The following is an 18510-nucleotide window of genomic DNA, read 5'->3' as shown; positions in this document are numbered from 1 at the left end:
GCTTAGGCATCACCTCTTCCAGAAGCCCTCCTTGATCCAAGCCTAGTGGAGGAGGGTCCAGTACCCCCCAGAGGCTGCCACCACGCCCTGAACTCCGTCTTCTCTCACTGCACATTCAGTATCTATTTGCTGTCCTCTTCTTCATCCCTTGTTTCCTTCTCGATTCAAGCTGCTTGAGTGGACAAGGCCAAACTTAGTCCTCCTGTGTGTCCAGCACCCTAGGAGGTGATGAATGGCTTCAGTGAGTCCCATGCAAAGCTACCCTGAGCTGGCCATAACGTTCCTTTCTTGGGCCCAAGCTGTCCTGCAAACCCTCCCTGTGGAGGCACACTAGAGTGGTCTGAGGGAGTGATTAGCTGGTCCCTTAGTGTGCATGACCAACCAATGCTGCGCCCCGTCCAGCTGCAGCCTCCCCTCCAACGCCCCCAAATCAGCCAAAGGTACTTCCCAGCTCCTCTCTGGGAGTACATCGACTTACTACCCATGAAAAGCTTAGACGTGATAATAACAGAGAGGGAGGGAGAGAGGGAGGGAGGGAGGGAGGAAGGGAGGGAGGGAGAGAGAGATAAGGGTGGAGAGTAGACAATTGGTGGCAACAAGATGAGCACTGATTAGTGAGGTGGGCCTTGGCCTGGCCTGCCTGGCCTAGGCTGGGCAAGGTTTGTGGTTGATACCCATTAAAGAGCTTAATGAAATAATTATAATTCCCTCCCCGAGCATGGAAGAATCAATCGCGGGAACTCTGAGCCACTCTGGGGGTGGCATCCCACTGGCTTCACAGTTCAGGGCAGCAGGCAGAACGGGTAGAAGCAAATGCAATTGACACAGAAGTTGCATTAAAAGAGGGCAATAATAGATTAAAAGCTGCCGGGACCCTGGCGACTGGACGTCGATATCCTTTATTCTGTACCTCGCCCCAAGGCTGCCCCTCCATGCACTATTAGCCCAAATCGATGGGCTGTCAATTGACATCACCAGCTACAGCATTAATGCGAGCTCACAAAGGAAGCCCAGCTCTGTATTATCACTCTCTCCCTTCCAAATTACCACATAATGCAAGCTGCAGGCAGCTTGTGACATGTTAGCACTATACACCATTTGTTGGGATTGGACTAAACATTTCATAGCTAAAGATTTCATCAGAAACTTGATGACAGAAATAAACGGCTATCCACGGGGAAATCATGGGAAATAATAGAATTAAGCATTGTTTGGGAATCTGGAGAGAAATGAAACCTGCAGCTGGTGGCCTGCTCTGGAAGTAACTCCAGGGGAAAATTGCCATTAGGCCTTTTGTGGGTCCTCCTTAAAGAACAGGAGTGGGCTGTCTGGAGTTCAGTTTGTACTTCTTGCAAGATGGGCGAAAGGGGTCCTTCCTTGGTGCAAGAATATGTGGTGTATGGGGTTGGGGATTTAGCTCAGAGGAAGAGCACTTGCCTTGCAAGTGTAAGGCCCGGGTTTGGTGCTTCCCCCATTCACCCTTCCTCATAAATGTAAGGCTCAAAAATAACCAGAAGAAGCTGGGCACCTATAATCTTAGCTATTAAGGAGACGGAGATATGAAGATCCAGATTAGAAGCTAGCCTAGGGCAAGAAGGGCTCTTATCTCTAGTTATTCTGTAGAAAGCTTGAAGTAGAGCTCTGGCTCAAGTAGCAAAGCACCCAAGCATTCAAGCCCACAGTTTAAGCCTCAATACTAACAACACACACACACACACACACACACCCCAAAACCCAGATGTATGATTCCAATGGTAGAGCACCCGCCTAGCAAGAAGGAACCTCCGAGTTCCAACTCCAACATTGTATTAGCAATGACACCAGGAAAGGCTGAACCAGGGAAATTTCTCACCTGGTTTTCCATCTCCAAAGGGTTGTGAGCCCTCACTGAACTTTGACTTCTCTATTCAAATCATATGGCACCGCACCCCAGGGGGGGATTTGTAAGCTGGAAGTGCTTTGTTTTCACCAAGTATGCCATGTGTTTCAGGCTGACTTCCTTCATAACCATCTGTGAACAATGTTCCAATTTGCAAGTGAATAGTCTCGAGCCTTTAAAGCCATGAGAGCAAGGCAAGGTGTGTGCATGGTGGTGAGGCCCCCCCCCCCGTTCTAAGAAACCCCGATAGCTTCTGCCAGGCAAACTGGTGGCAGCTCTGTAATTAGCTACTGCCATCTAGTGAGCAAAAATACCCTTACACCAGTAGGTAAACTGTCAATATAGAACTGAAAAAAAAAAACTCATACCACATTCCACCTTCACAGAAACCAAAGGGCCCCTTCTCTTATTGAAGCTCAGGGATTTGAACATTACACAGCCTTGAGCTCTTTACTGTTAAGTATATGATTATAGTAGAGGATTTTATAGCTTATTCTTGTAGTAAGAATGGAATACTACTATTCAGAAAACCCTGAGACTCGTAATAACCATAACCAAGTTACTGTCAAGGTACAATCTGCAGAAACCAACTATTTTAAAGAGATTCTTTTTCTCTTGCTGAAACTCAAAAGGATTGCAGACATTCCTGCGTAATGAGCTCATAACCTTGAGATAACTTTGAAGTGGCACAAGCTTTCTGGGTGCCCATGTTGGGGATCACATCTAGGGGTGGGTCTGGGTGGAGTGCTGTTGTGTTATCTAATGCTCCATCACAGCCCCATTTTTTTGGTGGTCAATCGGAAATAGGACGTGGCACTTTTCTGCCCAATCTGACTTCAACCCACAATCTCAGTTCCCAGCCTCCCAAATGGCCAATTATAGCGATCACAGCTATGAGCCGCCCCTGAAGCACTACCACATACCACCTTGACATCTATACTGCCCACATGAAACCGTACCCGCTCTGGCTGTCTGGTCTAAACAGCTAGGATTATATGTATAGGCCTGAATCAATCTTCCTTCCCTCCACAATACTAAATTGCCTCTTCCTGAGCTTCAGCGTTTATATCCTCCAAATAGCCAACAGTGTAAGCATTACTGAAATAGTTCAAATAACCAATGTCACAGGGCTGCCTGACTTTTGGAGCATAAAGCCTATGGATGTTGGGAATGTGCCAGAGGTATTCCGGACAAAAAAAATTGTGACTTAGCCAGATATGGATTCCCAGTGTTGGATTTGTCTATAAAGAACCCAATAAGGTCCATGTGTCATAATAAAGGGCACCTACCAGATGGCTCACATGCGATTTCAGGAGCTCAAGACTTGTCCTAAGACAAAGCCTAGAAGTGGAGCCACACAATCAGAGTCCCAGGCAAGGACCAAGTCCAAGCCTTAATATTGCACTAACAGCACCCCTGTCCACCCATGTCAACCTATCCTGGTGGTGGGACCTATACTGGTGATACCTTCTGAGGTCCTAGGAAATGTACCACCAGGACTGAACATAGCCAGCAGGGGCCTATTGTGGCAATCTGATCTCTCCCCCAAATTATCATCCCTATTTTCATTGGGCAGTGGCTTTTTATTTACTGCTGTCCTTTCAAGGCTAGGTAGCTCTTACCAATCTGAACCACAGCTCTACTTCCCATTTCTACTTTTAGGACACAGACAACCGTATGCCAATTTTAAATATATTTATTTAAGACATTGCATTTTCCACTTACAATACAGTGCTTTATAAAGTGCAATGTTTGTATTTTCCCTGTGTACATGTTCCATATTCAAGTATTGAGAATGCCCAGTAATTTACTACAGCAGCTCAACTTTTTAAAGCTGCTGTAGAAGTTGCTAAATTTGGGTCTTTTGAATGTTTTGTGTGGAACAATGCTACATGTGTATTTGGGTTGCCTTAATCAACCTCCTCGATGGTGGGGCCAGAGGAAGCGCCACCTGAGGGAGGAGCTCCTCCACCAGGGAAGCCCCCTGGCATGCCTCCTGGCATGCCACCTGCACTCTGGTACAGCTTGGTGATGATGGGGTTGCACACTTTCTCCAGCTCTTTCTGCTGATGTTCAAATTCTTCCTTTTCTGCAGTCTGTGGGGAGAAAATTGTTTCCAGTTACTTTCATCTCTCCAGACTAAATGCTCAGTCATGTCACACGTTAGCTGCCCATTGTGAAACCGCTACAAACCCACCCCCATTATTCCTGATCAGGTCACTCAGACATCCAAGGAAGGTAGATTGCCAACACAGCTCTAAGTTCTGGTGGAAACCGCGAATGTTTGGACCATTCATCCTTGTGACCCTTCCACACAAACCCTTTGTAACCCCCTCTACTGTCAGTACAAACCTGATTCTTATCCAGCCAATTGATGATCTCATTACACTTGTCAAGGATCTTCTGTTTATCTTCATCATTGATCTTGCCCTGAAGTTTCTCATCTTCAACAGTTGCCTTCATGTTGAATGCATAAGATTCCAGGGAATTCTTAGATGATACCTTGTCCCTCTGTTTCTCATCTTCAGCTTTGTATTTCTCAGCTTCCTGAACCATGCGTTCAATGTCTTCTTTGCTAAGACGACCTGCAGAAGAGATTAAACATGTGCCATTTGAGATCAAGACATAGCTAGCTATTTTACTAAGTTTCCAATTTATGGCTCTTTGGTACACTGGCATAAAAGATTACTCGTCACTCACCCTTGTCGTTGGTGATTGTGATTTTGTTCTCCTTTCCGGTGCTCTTATCCACAGCAGAGACATTGAGGATACCATTGGCATCAATATCAAAAGTGACCTCGATCTGAGGGACACCACGTGGAGCAGGAGGTATACCTGTGAGCTCAAACTTTCCAAGCAGATTGTTGTCCTTGGTCATGGCACGCTCACCTTCATACACCTTGGAAGTAAAAAGTGGAACTTAGCATGGACTTATGGAAGGGTCATACCACAAAACTTAATAGATTGGTCGCTCAGACATCCAAGGAAGGAACTGACCAACATAGCACACTTCTGGTGGAAACTACGAATGGTTGTGGAATCCATCATCACAGCGGACCAGGACCAGCCTCTACAGTTTCTACATGTTTCTCGTGATGCTGAGCACATACCTGAATGAGCACACCAGGCTGGTTGTCAGAGTAGGTGGTGAAGGTCTGAGTCTGTTTGGTAGGAATGGTTGTATTGCGCTTGATAAGAACAGTCATGACTCCACCAGCAGTCTCAATACCCAGGGACAGAGGGGTGACATCCAAGAGCAGCAAATCCTGAACGTTTTCAGACTTGTCTCCAGATAGAATGGCTGCCTGGACAGCTGAAGAACAAGAGTAAAGAAAACACTTTAGGAAAACACGTACAGAATCTCCAACTCTCAAGTAAACTCATCCCCATCGCTCAGACATCCAAGGAAGGAACTAGCCAACACAGTACTTCTGGTGGAAACTACGAATGGTTTTGGAATCCATCATCACAGCGAACAGCCTGAGCCCCTCAGGGAGGCTGCTGAGACAACAGATTAGGAGCAGAAGATTACAGGGACAGCAAGATTACCTGCACCATAAGCAACAGCTTCATCTGGGTTAATGCTCTTATTCAGCTCCTTCCCGTTGAAAAAGTCTTGTAGAAGCTTCTGGATCTTGGGAATACGGGTGGAACCACCAACCAGGACAATGTCATGGATCTGTGACTTGTCTAGTTTGGCATCACGAAGGGCTTTTTCCACAGGATCCAGAGTGCCACGGAACAGGTCAGCATTCAGCTCCTCAAATCGAGCCCGGGTAATAGAAGTGTAGAAGTCAATGCCTTCATAGAGGGAGTCAATCTCGATACTGGCCTGCGTGCTGGAGGAGAGGGTGCGCTTAGCTCGCTCACAAGCAGTACGGAGACGCCGAACAGCTCTTTTGTTCTCACTGATGTCCTTCTTATGCTTGCGCTTGAATTCGGCAATGAAATGGTTGACCATCCGGTTGTCAAAATCTTCTCCACCCAAGTGAGTGTCTCCTGCTGTCGACTTGACCTCGAAGATCCCATCCTCAATAGTGAGAATTGACACATCAAAAGTGCCACCTCCCAAATCAAAGATCAACACGTTTCTTTCAGCTCCAACCTGTCATTAAGGGAAACAAGTCAGTAAGCTAATGCACACACTTGCATTCAACAATCAAAATCTCAATTAACCCAGATCCATGACTGACTTACCTTCTTGTCTAAACCATAAGCAATAGCAGCAGCAGTTGGTTCGTTGATAATTCTCAGTACATTCAGACCAGCAATGGTTCCAGCATCTTTTGTTGCCTGGCGCTGAGAGTCATTAAAGTATGCAGGCACAGTGACCACAGCATTGGTAACAGTCTAGGTAGAAATAGAGAGGGAAAGTGAGACTAAGCTACTGCACTCAGTACTTCCTGGGAGGTGTTACGGTTGTGAAACTGCACAATGCTCTCACCTTCCCAAGATAGGCTTCTGCAATTTCCTTCATCTTTGTGAGAACCATGGAGGAAACCTCCTCTGGGTAGAAGCTTTTTGTCTCGCCTTTGTACTCAACTTGGACCTTGGGTCTGCCTGCATCATTTACCACCATGAAGGGCCAGTGCTTCATGTCAGACTGGACGACAGCGTCATCGAACCTACGTCCAATCAGTCGCTTGGCATCTGCAAGAGATACCACGGTTCAGTCTACCACATTCTCGGATAAACAGATGCTAAATGCAAGAGCAACGGCCAGCACTTGGATGAAAAGCCAAGTCCATTCCCGAGTGTTCAGCTAAGAGGGCTGGGAAGGTTGCTTAGTCATAGTGCTTGCTTAGCATGCATAAAGCTCTGGGTTAATCTTAAACAGAAGAGGAAGTGGGGTTTTAAGAGGGCCAGCCTTGAGAGGCTCAGTATTGGAGACACTACACAAATGACTATAATCGCCAAGCGTCGACGGTGGGCCTTCGGAACATTCTGGACTCAACTTAGGAAAGGCTTAGGAAGGACAGATTCCCACATCCCCACGTGTTTTGGGCAGAAATCACTGGCTCACCGAAAACAGTGTTGGTGGGGTTCATGGCCACCTGGTTCTTGGCGGCATCTCCGATGAGACGTTCGGTGTCTGTGAAGGCCACGTAGCTCGGCGTGGTGCGGTTGCCCTGGTCGTTGGCAATGATCTCCACCTTCCCGTGCTGGAAGACGCCCACGCACGAGTAGGTGGTGCCGAGGTCAATGCCAACTGCAGGTCCCTTCGACATGGCTGCTGCGGGGCACGAGGGAGGACAATGAGGCCTGGTGCCAAGCCCCCCGTATCTCCGGGCGCCCTGGGCGAAGGGAGTGGCCGGGAGGCTGCGGAGGCCGACCACGTGGCCGGCCCGGCCGCCAGGCGACGCGGTCCGACCGAGCGGCCAGAACGCCGGCCCGCCTGCGCCCCCTACAGCCCCGCCCGGCCGCCATTTCCCCGCGGCGCCTGGCGCGCGGCCCCTTTAAGAGGCCACCAAGGCGCTCACCGGGCTCCGCCCGCCACGGCGCGGCCCTGCCCCCACCCCGCCACGCGGCCCGCGCCCCGTGCAGAGCCGGGCCTGCGTGGGGCGTCCGCCCGCCGCCGCCGCTTCCCGGCCAGGGCGCCGCCCCAGCCCAGCCGGGGCCACGAGGCCGCCGGGGCCGGCGCTCCGCGGGCGCTGTCTGGCCGCCCAGGAACGGCCGCGCGGGCCCTGAGGATGGCAGCGCCGGCGGGGGAGCCGCGCAGCCCGGCCGCTCGCCAGGGCCCTCGGGAACGGCCGCCCGGCCCCCGCCCGCAGCCCCGGCCTCCAGGGCGGCCGAGCTCGGCGCCTCTCCTGCCCCCCGGCCCCGCGCCCGCACCACAGCCGCGCCGCAGCGAACGGCCGAGGGCGCCGCGTCCCCGCTCGCCGCCCGGCCCTCAGGGAGAAGCGCATTACCGAATGTGTAGGCCCGATTCCGCCGGTGAAGAGAGCGCGAGCACCCGGAGAGCTGCCGCCGCGTTCAATGAGACCGGTCGCCGCCCGCCACCCCGCCTCTTATACCCCGTCTCAGAACCTTCCAGAAGGATCCCGCCCCGTCGGCCGTCCGTCACGGCCTCCTCAGCCAGTAGGCGCCACTTCCCTTCCGCCAGACCCAATCACGGCCCAGAGCTCCCTCCGTGGCCCCGCCCCCGCCCCGCCCCGGCGCCCCACCTGGCGATGACGCACCCCCTCGGCGTTCTGGAACTTTCAGGCTCGCCCCCGCTCTCGGAACGGCCCCGGGGAAAGCGAGGGTGGGGCCGGCAGCCCGCGCGCGGGAGTCCTCTGTCACTCCCGGCGGGGGAGGGGAGGCCGCGGCCGCCCGCACGCATGCGCGCCGCGCGGGCTCCCGCGGGAGGGAGCGGAAGCGGGCGGCGGGACGGGGGCGGGCTCAGTGCGCACGAGCCAATGGCAGCTGCGCTGCCGCGATGTGGGAGGCCGCCCGGAACCCGGGCCGTGCGGGCGCCGCGGCCCGAGGGGAAGAGACGACGGAAGTGGAGCGAGGACAAAATGGCGCGAAGGTTGTCGTTCCCCTCCCCCACTCCCGCCCCCGCGGCGCCCCGTGGGCCCGGGCCGGGCCGGGGTCGGCGGCGAGGCTCCGGGCCCCGCGAGGCTGCACCGCGGCCCCCGGGACGGCGCCGCGCTGCGGTCCGCGGCTCGCCGCCACTCCCTCGCGCGCCCGCGGCCGCTCGTCCAGGCGTTAAATAAGCACCCCGGGTTGAGGAGGGGTGAGCCGAGGCGCGGGGCTGGCGTGGCGGGGCGCCGGGCCGCTCGGTCCCCGTCCCGGCAGGTCGTGGGGCGGGGGCGCCGTCCCCGAGTCCGGGGAGGGGACACCGCGCCCCGTCCCCGGCGCCCTTAATGTCGCGAAGGGCGGCTCTGAGCGCGTCCCTGCCCGCGCGGGGACAGACAGGTCCTTCGTGGGGACACACACGGCCGGGCCTCTCCTCCGTGAAACCTCCAAGCACCCGAACCCCAGCGGGGCTCGAGGGCCTCCGGGCCACCGCCAGCCGCGGGGCTCGAGGGCCTCCGGGCCACCGCCAGCCGCGGGCTGCGGTCGTCGTCTCGATCTCGGGGGTCGGAGGGGGCGCTGGGAGTCGGGGCCCCCCCACGCCCGGGGAGGAAGGGGCCCGGCGGGCTGCACACGGCACACGGTCCGCCGACTCAAGCGGAGGAGTCGGGGTCTGCAGCCTGCGGTCCACGTCGCCACGCCTGTCGCCCTCGTTTAAACCACAGGTCTCAGCGGTAACCGCTGTCACCGAATGACCTGCCCGACCCTTTTAGGCATCGAAGAGTGGAAAAGGAAGGTCAGGCGACACCCCAGGCCCCCGGTGGCTGTAAAAACCCCACCCTGGGCCCTGGGGGACAATAGCCCTCAAACCAAGGGCAGCTTTCCAGCATGGGCCTGGCCGCGGCCTCTAGGACCCGTGCCCCATTTCCTGTCTTCCTCCTCATAAGCTGCTGCTCCTGGCTCCTCAGTAAGACCGTCCCGGACTCTTGAGGAACTAGCAGAGCTGCCTGCTCCTCTTGGGGTTCTCCTCCGTTTTCCTAACAGTCAGGACTATTGTTAAGGTTTCGTGAACTCCACCTGGGCGTGTTCCTGAGCTCCTCAGCTCAAAGCCACCCCTCCCTATCCTTGAGCCAGGCCCCACTCCCCTGTGTTCTAGAGGTTAATTGGAGATCAGTGTCTCAGGCCCTTTTGTGCCGGGGTTGGCTTTGAACCTGGATCCTCAGATCTCATCCTCCAGAGTAGCTAGGATGACAGGCGTGAGCCACCACCGGCTTATTATTAATTAGGTTTTTGGTTTGCTTGTTTGGTTGGTTGTGAATCTTCAGCCAAAGCCCCACTTTTGTTGTTTTTGTTTTTGTTTTTGAGTGAATAATTGGAGATAAGAGCCTCATAGGGACTTTTCTGCCCAGCCTTTCTTCAAACAACCCTCTTCAGATTTCAGCCTCCAGAGTAGCTAGGATTATAGGTGTGAGCCACCAGTGCCTCCCTTAATCTCCATTTTGGAGATGAGGAAACCATGTCACTGAAAGGTCACTGGATTAAGCTAAACCACAAAATCAGATTGTAGGACCTGAAATTTAAACTCAGTACAGCTACAATGTCTTTTAAAGTATCTGCCTTCTGCCAACATTACTGGAAATTTGAAATCACATTGAAATAAATACTGAGTTGTATAAATAACTTTTGTGTGTATGTTTACCAGACTCGGGACTCGAACTCGGGGGCTTCAGGGCTATCCCTTAGCTTCTGTGCTCAAGGTTACTGCTTGAGCTACAGCTCCACTTCTGTCTTTGGGGGATTGATTCCAGAAAAGTGTCTCAAGGGCTTTTCTGCCTGGGCTGGCTGTGAACCACAATCCTTAGATCTCAGTTTCTTGAGTAGCTAGAATTATAGGCATGAGCCACCAGTGGCTGTCATAATTTTTATAACTTTCATCTAAGAATAACAAGAAGATGGTGCAAATCAGGATGAGGCTGGTGATACAGTTCAGTGTTTGGAACATGTGGGGCCATGGCCAACTGCTAATATTGCTATGTTAGTGGGGAAGGGAGGGAGGGAATAACGGACAGGGAAAAAGAAGCCAGCCCTAATTTTTTTTTTTTTGCCAGTCGTGGGGCTTGAACTCAGGGCCTGAGCACTGTCCTTGAGCTTTCCTGAAGACTAGAGCTCTACCACTTGAGTCACAGCACCACTTCCAGCTTTTTTCTACGTATGTGGTACCGAGAAATCAAACCCGGGTCTTCATGAATGCTTGGCAATCACTCTACCACTACAGATCTAAATTTTACAAACACAATTACTCCTAAATATGGGGTTCTTGAAATGTTTGAGCTTGGTAAATATATTTTAATACCTTAATGTGCTTCTTACCATTTTTGGAAAAAAAATACTATTTTGCAATCTTAAAGTAGCTTTGTCTTTTTGTGTCTCAGAGGACTTGACAAGTTTACCCTTGGTAAGTTCAGGATACTTTGTGATTAACATTTAACTAAGGTTATATATGTGACCTAAGCCTGTTTATCAGCATGAGAACATCATAGGCAATTATAAAGTTGTAAATTTTTATCCTAATTTTCAGACCAAAGAAATTCTGTAAACAAATTGGATTTATGCAGGAGCCCCAGGTGTCCTAAAAAGTTAGGACAAGGTAGAATGAGAAGGGCAAACCCATACTTTAGAGTAAAAGAATGAAGATTTCAGGAATGAGAATGACAATATCTAGCAGTTCTGATAGAATAATGCACATCCTAGTTGCTGAGCTTATATCCTAGCTGTGCTAAGATTTAATGTCTTTGAGCCTTAGTTTTGTCTTTGTAAGATGAAAATATATGATCTAGTTAGTAGAGTGCTTAGTGCATGGTACTTCAGTGAGAACTACTAGTATTGCTACTATATTGCCTTCATTCTGAGGGGGGAGAGGATGCAATGTCTTGCTGCACTGCGTGTGCAACGAGGCATCCTTGTTATATAGGAAAGCTGTTCTTGAACTCAAGATCCCCCTCTCTTAGCTTCTCAAGTGCTGCTATTACAGATGTAAGCTACCACATCCAGCTTTCTGTGAAGTTTTCCAGATTTATTTTGTTGTTGGCATTTTACTTGGCTTTCTAAGTAATAATGACTTGTTGATTTTAAGAAAGTGCTTTAACAGCAACAACTCATGTCATTTCTTTACATCTTGCCTTGTGAGAAAAGAACTTGGTATACCTGTGACTGAAATCAATAAATAATAGATCATATTCAGTCTGAGTTCCCTTGGTAGCAAGCTGATAAACAAATTTCCAGTGTGGGTTATATGAGCTTCAGCCTTCCTACAGTATTGCCTTTACTTATTTTTTAATTGCTGATACAGATCCGTCTATAATAAATATTTGGTTTTGTGATGTTCACAGTCTCAACTGCAAAGCAATTTAGAAATTAATATTGAGGGGCCAGGAGTTTGGCCTAGTGGTTAAAGTGCTTGCCTAGCATGCATGAAGACCCAGGTTCGATTCCTCGGTACCACATACATAGAAAAAAGCCGGAAGTGGTGCTGAGGCTCAAGTGGTAGAGCTCTAGCCTTGAGAAAGTCCAAGGACAGTGCTCAGGCCCTGAGCTCAAGCCCAGGACTGGCAAAAAAAAAAATAGAAATTAATATTGAAACATAAACAGCTAAACACTAGAAATGAAGCAAAATTATAAATATCCTTTTGGAAAAGCAATTCTGAAATTGTTTTTATACCATGTAACAATGAAAGTATCAATGTTATTTTACAAATGTAGGTTTGATTTATATATTTTATTGAAATGGTCACTCTCGTAACATCCACATTATTCCATCTGCTTTTTATTATGACAACATTTGCTCTCCTGACTTTTAAATCATATCCCCTTTCATAGTTTCATATTGGAGGATCAATTTATTTGATTTGGTAAGTCAGCAGAATGAGGTCTAGAACCTACAGTGGCTGTTCCTTTTATCTGAAACTCAGAGTCTCACCCCAAGAGAAATGTATTGTCTTTTCTGTTTAGACTTAATTCCTTAGAATTTCTCAGCTCTCAGTATAATCTGTGTGTTTGTTGTAGATTTCCATTGTAAATAGATTTTCAAAACAATTTGGATATCCAGTGATATTAGTCTTCTACTGTCATAAGCAGGAAACTGTACGGTTCAAAGGTGGTAAACAAGAGAAAACTGTTAATGATGACACAGCTGCCATCTCCATAGTATGCTTATTTGGCTCAGGTACTCTAGGAAAAAGAATTCTTAGAATTACTAGCTGAAGAGATAGGTTGCCCGGATACCACCCTTGGAGAGGAATAAAAATGTGATCCAAGTTTTTAAATCTTACAGTGAGATAAGAGTTAGCATAAGAAGCATCGAAATGTACCAGTTCTCTTTAATAGGCATTCTTTATGTTTTTCTTTTCAACTGTCTCCTACTTCCTACCTTTTTTAGAGAGACACAATTGAGATTAAAATTTTTCCTTTTAGAATTCACCAGGCTACAAGTTCAGTTTTCAGGACTAGAAACAAGCAAACAAGATTTTCATCTAAACTCCTGAGAACTTTAGAAGTAAATGCAGTTATACTGCATTTGGGAATCAAATGTAGGGATGAAAAGCCAAGTAAGTGGGAGCAGAAAATCCACATGAAACTTTTTCTTGTAAGGATCCTGGTTCTCATTTTAAAGGTAATGCTTTTCTCACCATTTTCAGTAATACTTTTTCTTTCCTGTAGCATGTTGTCCTTTAATAAGAAATATTCTGTACCCATGGAGATAGATGTCATTTATGTTAACTTCATTGAAAGGATAATTCAAATCAGCGTTTGTACCCATAGATATCTTAGTACAAGCTTTTTTTTTTTTTTTTTTTTTTTTTTGCCAGTTCTGGGCTTGAGCTCAGGGCCTTAGCACTGTTCTTGGGCTTTTCTCAAGGCTAGCACTCTGCCACTTGAGCCATAGCACCACTTCCAGCGTTTTTCTATGTATGTGGTACTGAGGAATCGAACCTGGGTCTTCGTGCATGCTAGGCAGGCACTCTACCACGAGGCCAAACTCCCGGCCCTTTCAGTCGCTTTCTTGATAAATCCTTTCTACTAATTCTTCCCAAGATGATAGCAACTAAAATATTCCTTTGGTTTCTTTTCCTTTTCCTTTCCTTTTTTCCTGTAATACTGGGGATTAAATCCAGAGCCTCAAGAACTCTACCACTGAGCTATATACCCCAGCAGCAATTTAAATGCTAATGGGCACTAGCTAAGCCTTCTCCTACTACCCATTAACTTTTCTTCCCTAAATGTTAGTTTACTTGGTTTCTAGCCCAGATCTAGGCTTTCTTGGAAGCTGAAGCTGGGAAAATGCTGAATTTCTCTCTGCTTTAGCCTCTCAGGAGGGAATGATTATGGCATACCACATATCACATATTACTAGAAAATGTTGGTAGCCTGATTTTTTTTTTAATGATTTAAGGCTTAGAGTCATTAAACATCCCAGAGTCATATCCATCTAAAATGAAAAATAGAGAAAGTTCAAAGTTTGGTGCAATACTACACTTCTTTATATCATTCCTTAACATATTAAGAGATACCTGATCTAATGACTCAGTCTTGACATTCTGGTTTCCATACTTTCAGAAAGGGAAACTGTAATGTTGTGTTGGTGATCTTCAAAAGTTATTTCTCTAGAAGACTTTTTTTTTTCCTTTTTAAGACACTGTTATATTACATTTTTTTCTTCCAGAGATGTCCAGCAGGGAAATCCTTAGAGGCATCTAATTTGAGGAAAAATCCACAGTTGTTCCAGTTTGTTGTTCTGATATTTGTCATTAATCCTTCGAACATCAAGAGAAGCTTTTCACAGAACTTTGTGACACTTTTTAGACTTCCTTTTTACATTTTATTTTACGGATCAACTTAAGTAAGAGATTAGTAGTGCAGTAGAAAAACTCACTTATTTATATCTCCTACTATTTCAGTCCTTCTGAAATTAGTACCTAAACTTTATGACACATGAAGTCAGACTAGAAGAGACATGTTTCCTTTTTTTTTTTTTTCTTTTTGAGTTCTTGGAAACAGCCCAATACCTGGTGCAGATAGGTGTAATATAAGGCCATAGGTTCTGTTTGACTGTCTGAATTATTACAATAATCGAAGAGGTTTACGGAAATGAATACAAAATTTACAAACACCTCATTTCTTCTCGACATTGTAACTCAATACATAGATACCAAACATCTGAGGTGAGAGGTCTTACATGTGTTCACCTCACCTTTCCCCAGCGTCCTCACCAGAGGTCCTGATTAGCAAACAGACACTCGGATCCTGGCTTTCTTTTCCTCTGGTCTAAAAGCAATATAAGATGCCTTACTGGAGATGATCACCTTACATCTTTTTGCTTGTCTGGTGTCATATAAAGAGATAAGTGCCCATCTGAATCTGTTCCACTTGATGTTCACAGCTATTTAAATAATCTTTTATACAGTTGAAAGGGTTGTGTGGCTGGTGACTTGAGTTTCAGTGACTAGAAGAGTCCTAAGATCCTGGCCCCTGTGAAAGCACTCTAACTCAGACTGTTTGGAAGGCTCCGCTCTGGCTAGGGATCATGCTGGAGGTGGTTTCTGCTCTGGTCAGGGTAGCATGGTGGACTTTTCTTGGTTCAGAACCTCTCATGTCAGACCCAAGTAGGCTGTATGGCTGGGTGGCTATCCCTGGCTGGGGTGCTGCGTCAGTTGACAGTGTCCGCTGGCTGCGTGAGGCACTATTTGCTGTGGAGCGAGTGGAGGAAGAGCCAGAGTGAGAGCTCTGAGAGCCTGAAGAAGAAGAGCTAGGCTTCACAAGGCGGGCTTTTGGAGCTTCAGCATCTTCTCTAAAGAGAAAAAGACAGCAAAGATGAACTTTAGTGCTGGCAGGAGTGTGGTGGCTTCCACTGTGCTTACTTCCTCCTCCAAGGTCTCCCAATAAGCTACTCAAGCTGTAAACTTCAAATATCATCAGAAGGCAGCCATTTACTAAACTAATCACCCTGCGTTTCTTAATACTTAATGCTTGGTTTAAACAAATGTTTATTTTGCTAGCCTAAGGGTTCAGCCTATTCTGAGGATCCATGTCACTGTGAGATGGTCTAGATAACATTTGTGCTGATTTAGGGTATATATGCACAAATCCTTTCATTTCCTGTAGGTCATCCTCATTCTGTATTGTATGCCTTGTATAAATGGAAATGAGTCAGCAATAATGTAAGGTTCAACTTAAAAGTCTATTGACAGTTTCCAATAAAGTCTAGGTGTAAACCATAACTTCCTTCCATCCCTAGGCTGCAACCTTCTTATCAGAATATATATATAGAGAGAGATATATAAATATATAGATTCAAATACCAATACCTGGTACAGATAGGTGTAATATAAGGCCATGGGTTCTGTTTGCCTGTCTGAGTTATTACAATAATCAAAGATGTTTACGGAAATGAAAACAAAATTTATAAACACTCCATTTCTTCTAGACAGTGGTAACTCAATACATAGATGCCAAGCATCTATGTATTTTTGGGGGGGGATGGCCAGTCCTGGGGCTTGAACTCAGGGCCTGGGCACTATTTTGAGCTTTCTCTCTTTTTTTTGGCCAGTCATGGGGCTTGAACTCAGGACCTGAGTGCTATTTTTGGGCTTTCTCAAGGCTAGAGCTCTATCACTTGAGACACAGTACCACTTCTGGCCTTTTCTGTGTATGTGGTGGTATCAAGGAATTGAACCCAGTGCTTTGTGAATGCTAGGCAAGCACTCTACAACTAGGCCACACTCCTGGCCCACAATAATTGTTTTATGGAAGTGAGGGGATATTTGTATAGACTAGTTACTAGGGAACACGCCTTAGAAAGGAAGTTCAGTACAAGTGAAAATGTGGGAAACTTACCGAATTTCATTAGGTCTCTCTTCCTCATATCTCTCTTTGTCTTTCCTTCGGATTAGCAGCCATACCAAGAGGAAAATCAGCAGGGCTCCAGCAACTATGCCTGTCACTGCTCCTGCAACCATGCCGATGCTTTGAACATCTGTTTTCTCAGAAGCACAAAGAAAACCAAACATAAGATAGGAAATACATGAATTAAAAAACTGTAGTCCCTGAACAAGATGTTTCCTTCCTGTCTTGCAGAATAGCACCCATTGTCTTCTTTGACTAATTCTTCTTATTGAGTGATCATTTAGAAAGGGACCGCCTAAATTTTGTGGCAATCAGGACTCTGATATATTTATATCTCAGCATATGATTTGAGATATAAATGATAGAAAACACTATCATGGGATGATCATGGTATAGAAATAGAGCTCTGTAGACAGAAGGAGCAACAAGTGTGATGAAATGTAACTATGTTGACAGCATAATGAGCAAGAGCTTGTTTGTATATGTAGACAAAATCACTAAGTCAGGCCCAGCTCACATAGGGCCTTTTAAACTATGGGCAAACAGTTTTTATGACTATCATAATGACTGTGAAAGAATAATTTGAGCTGGGCTTAGTCCTAGCTACTCAGGAGGCTGAGATCTGAGGATCGCAGTTGGAAGCCAGCTCAGGCAGGGAAGTTCTTGAGACTCTTATCTCCAATAAACTATTCATAAAAGCTGAAACTGGCATGATGGCTCAAGCAGTAGAGCACATGCCTTAAGCAAAATAAGCTCAGAGACAGCACCCAGGCCCAGAGTTCAAGCTCCAAGAGTTCAAGAAGAAAGGAAAAATAAAAAAAGTAAAAGCACCTATTTCTTCACAACGTGGTCTTCTTTTTTTTAATGGCCATAACAGTATAAAATGAAATGCCTATTAAATTTGTTCCTGAGCCCGGAGTTTGACCTAATGGTAAGAGTGCTTGCTTGCATGCACAAAGACCTAGGTTTGATTCTTTGATACTACATAGAAAAAAATTGGTCATGGTACTGTGACTCAAGTGGTGGAGTACTGTTGGGGTCTTTACGCCCCGACTAAGACAAGACCGAGAAAGGTTAGGGCCCACTGGCTGGCTTCACCCAGCCCTCCCTCTCCAGAGGGAAGACACAGACGCCCCAGGGAGACTGTCACAGTAGAACTCTTTTTTTTTTTTTTTTTTTTTTTTTTGCCAGTTCTGGGCTTGGGCCCAGGGCTTGAGCACTGTCCTTGGACTTTCTCAAGGCTAGAGCTCTACCACTTGAGCCTCAGCACCACTTCCAGCTTTTTGCTATGTATGTGGGATACCGAGGAATTGAACCCAGGTCTTCGTGCATGCTAGGCAAGCACTCTACCAGTAGGCCAAACTCCTGGCCCCCACAGTAGAACTCTTGTATTCCGGAAGTACAGTGGGCTAAAATAGGATACAGGAGCCTATCAGCATAGAGGTGGGCATGGCAGGGGGAGGTAGGTGCTGTCCGAGAGGGGGCCAACCCCAGGGTTAGAGGTGGCCTACTTTACATCACAAACCACAGCCACACCTCCCAATGAGGTGACAGGCAAGTTGGATTTCAAGGCCAGGAAATGAGCCCATTTTCCTGATGTGACGTGCCCCACAGAGTACTAGCCTTCAGACACCCCAAGGACAGTGCTTAGGCCCTGAGTTCAAGCCCCAAGAGTGGCAAAAAAAATTTCACCTGAAACTTAAAAACTGAACTACAGTGCTGACTGTTTACTACTTCTTAGGAGCGACTTGTAGAACTTTGTCTAGCAGAGGTGGAAATAATTACTGTTCCAGTTAAACAGATGACTTCAGAAATTACTGTGTGATTTTGTAGAACATTAATCAGTCTGATGCCTAACCTAGCAATCTTTTTATCTGTGTTCAGCTATCTCTGTTCATAGCTTCTCAAATGTTCTTTGCACTAATTTTAAGGTCTTACCCTCACTAGGTAATGAAGCAGCTTTATTTTCAGTGCTGGGGATTGAACCCAGTGATTCTACAAGCATCAGACAAACACTCTACCACTAACTGCACCTCTCAAAACTTGGGAGGAAAAGTGCTTCACACTCTTTTGGAATGTGGAATATACTTAATGATTCACTGGGTTTTTTTGTTTGTTTGTTTTGTTTTTTTGTCATGCCAGTCCTGGGGCTTGAACTCAGAGCCTAGGCACTGTCCTTGAGCTTTTTATTTCCCCCTCAAGGCTAGCAATCTACTACTTGAGAGACAGCTCCA

The 18510-nt window shown here is 47.3% G+C and overlaps 2 protein-coding genes and 2 non-coding genes across 6 annotated transcripts in view; all 4 read right to left on the bottom strand.

Moving 5' to 3' along the window:
* Positions 1–3557: 3557 nt before the first annotated feature.
* Hspa8 (heat shock protein family A (Hsp70) member 8) lies at positions 3558–7891 on the bottom strand. 2 transcript variants are annotated; one of them, XM_090319289.1, is made up of 9 exons: positions 7789–7891; positions 6903–7112; positions 6324–6529; positions 6077–6229; positions 5429–5984; positions 4990–5192; positions 4580–4778; positions 4232–4464; positions 3558–3975 (listed from the first exon to the last, which is right to left on the bottom strand). In XM_090319289.1, exons 2-9 carry the CDS (start codon positions 7105–7107, stop codon positions 3790–3792), a joined length of 1941 nt encoding a protein of 646 aa, XP_090175415.1. In that variant the 5' UTR covers positions 7108–7112; positions 7789–7891; the 3' UTR covers positions 3558–3789. The 2 variants fall into 2 exon arrangements, with proteins under 2 accessions (XP_090175415.1, XP_090175416.1); XM_090319290.1 differs by having other exon boundaries at positions 6903–7109; positions 7789–7811.
* Positions 4848–4935, bottom strand: LOC150045443 (small nucleolar RNA SNORD14). Its single transcript, XR_016532895.1, has one exon. It is a non-coding gene; the product is annotated as a small nucleolar RNA SNORD14 (small nucleolar RNA).
* On the bottom strand, positions 5269–5354 carry LOC150045442 (small nucleolar RNA SNORD14). The gene has a single exon (XR_016532885.1). It is a non-coding gene; the product is annotated as a small nucleolar RNA SNORD14 (small nucleolar RNA).
* A 5588-nt stretch (positions 7892–13479) lies between the features above and the next one.
* Clmp (CXADR like cell adhesion molecule) overlaps positions 13480–18510 on the bottom strand; it is a 60944-nt gene continuing 55913 nt past the window's right edge. For both annotated transcript variants that reach the window (XM_090319288.1, XM_090319287.1), the window contains exons 6-7: positions 16268–16406; positions 13480–15221 (exon numbers count right to left, since the gene is read on the bottom strand). In XM_090319288.1, the coding sequence (XP_090175414.1) occupies positions 14921–15221; positions 16268–16406 (440 nt within the window). In that variant the 3' untranslated portion in view covers positions 13480–14920. The remainder of the gene's footprint in view (positions 15222–16267; positions 16407–18510) is intronic.

Source organism: Megascapheus bottae, chromosome 27, assembly GCF_031878675.1.
Source record: "Megascapheus bottae isolate mThoBot1 chromosome 27, mThoBot2.hap1, whole genome shotgun sequence".
Lineage (NCBI taxonomy): Eukaryota > Metazoa > Chordata > Mammalia > Rodentia > Geomyidae > Megascapheus > Megascapheus bottae.
The sequence above is the reverse complement of the archived record's forward strand: the minus strand, read 5'-3'. Positions and strand labels throughout refer to the sequence as shown.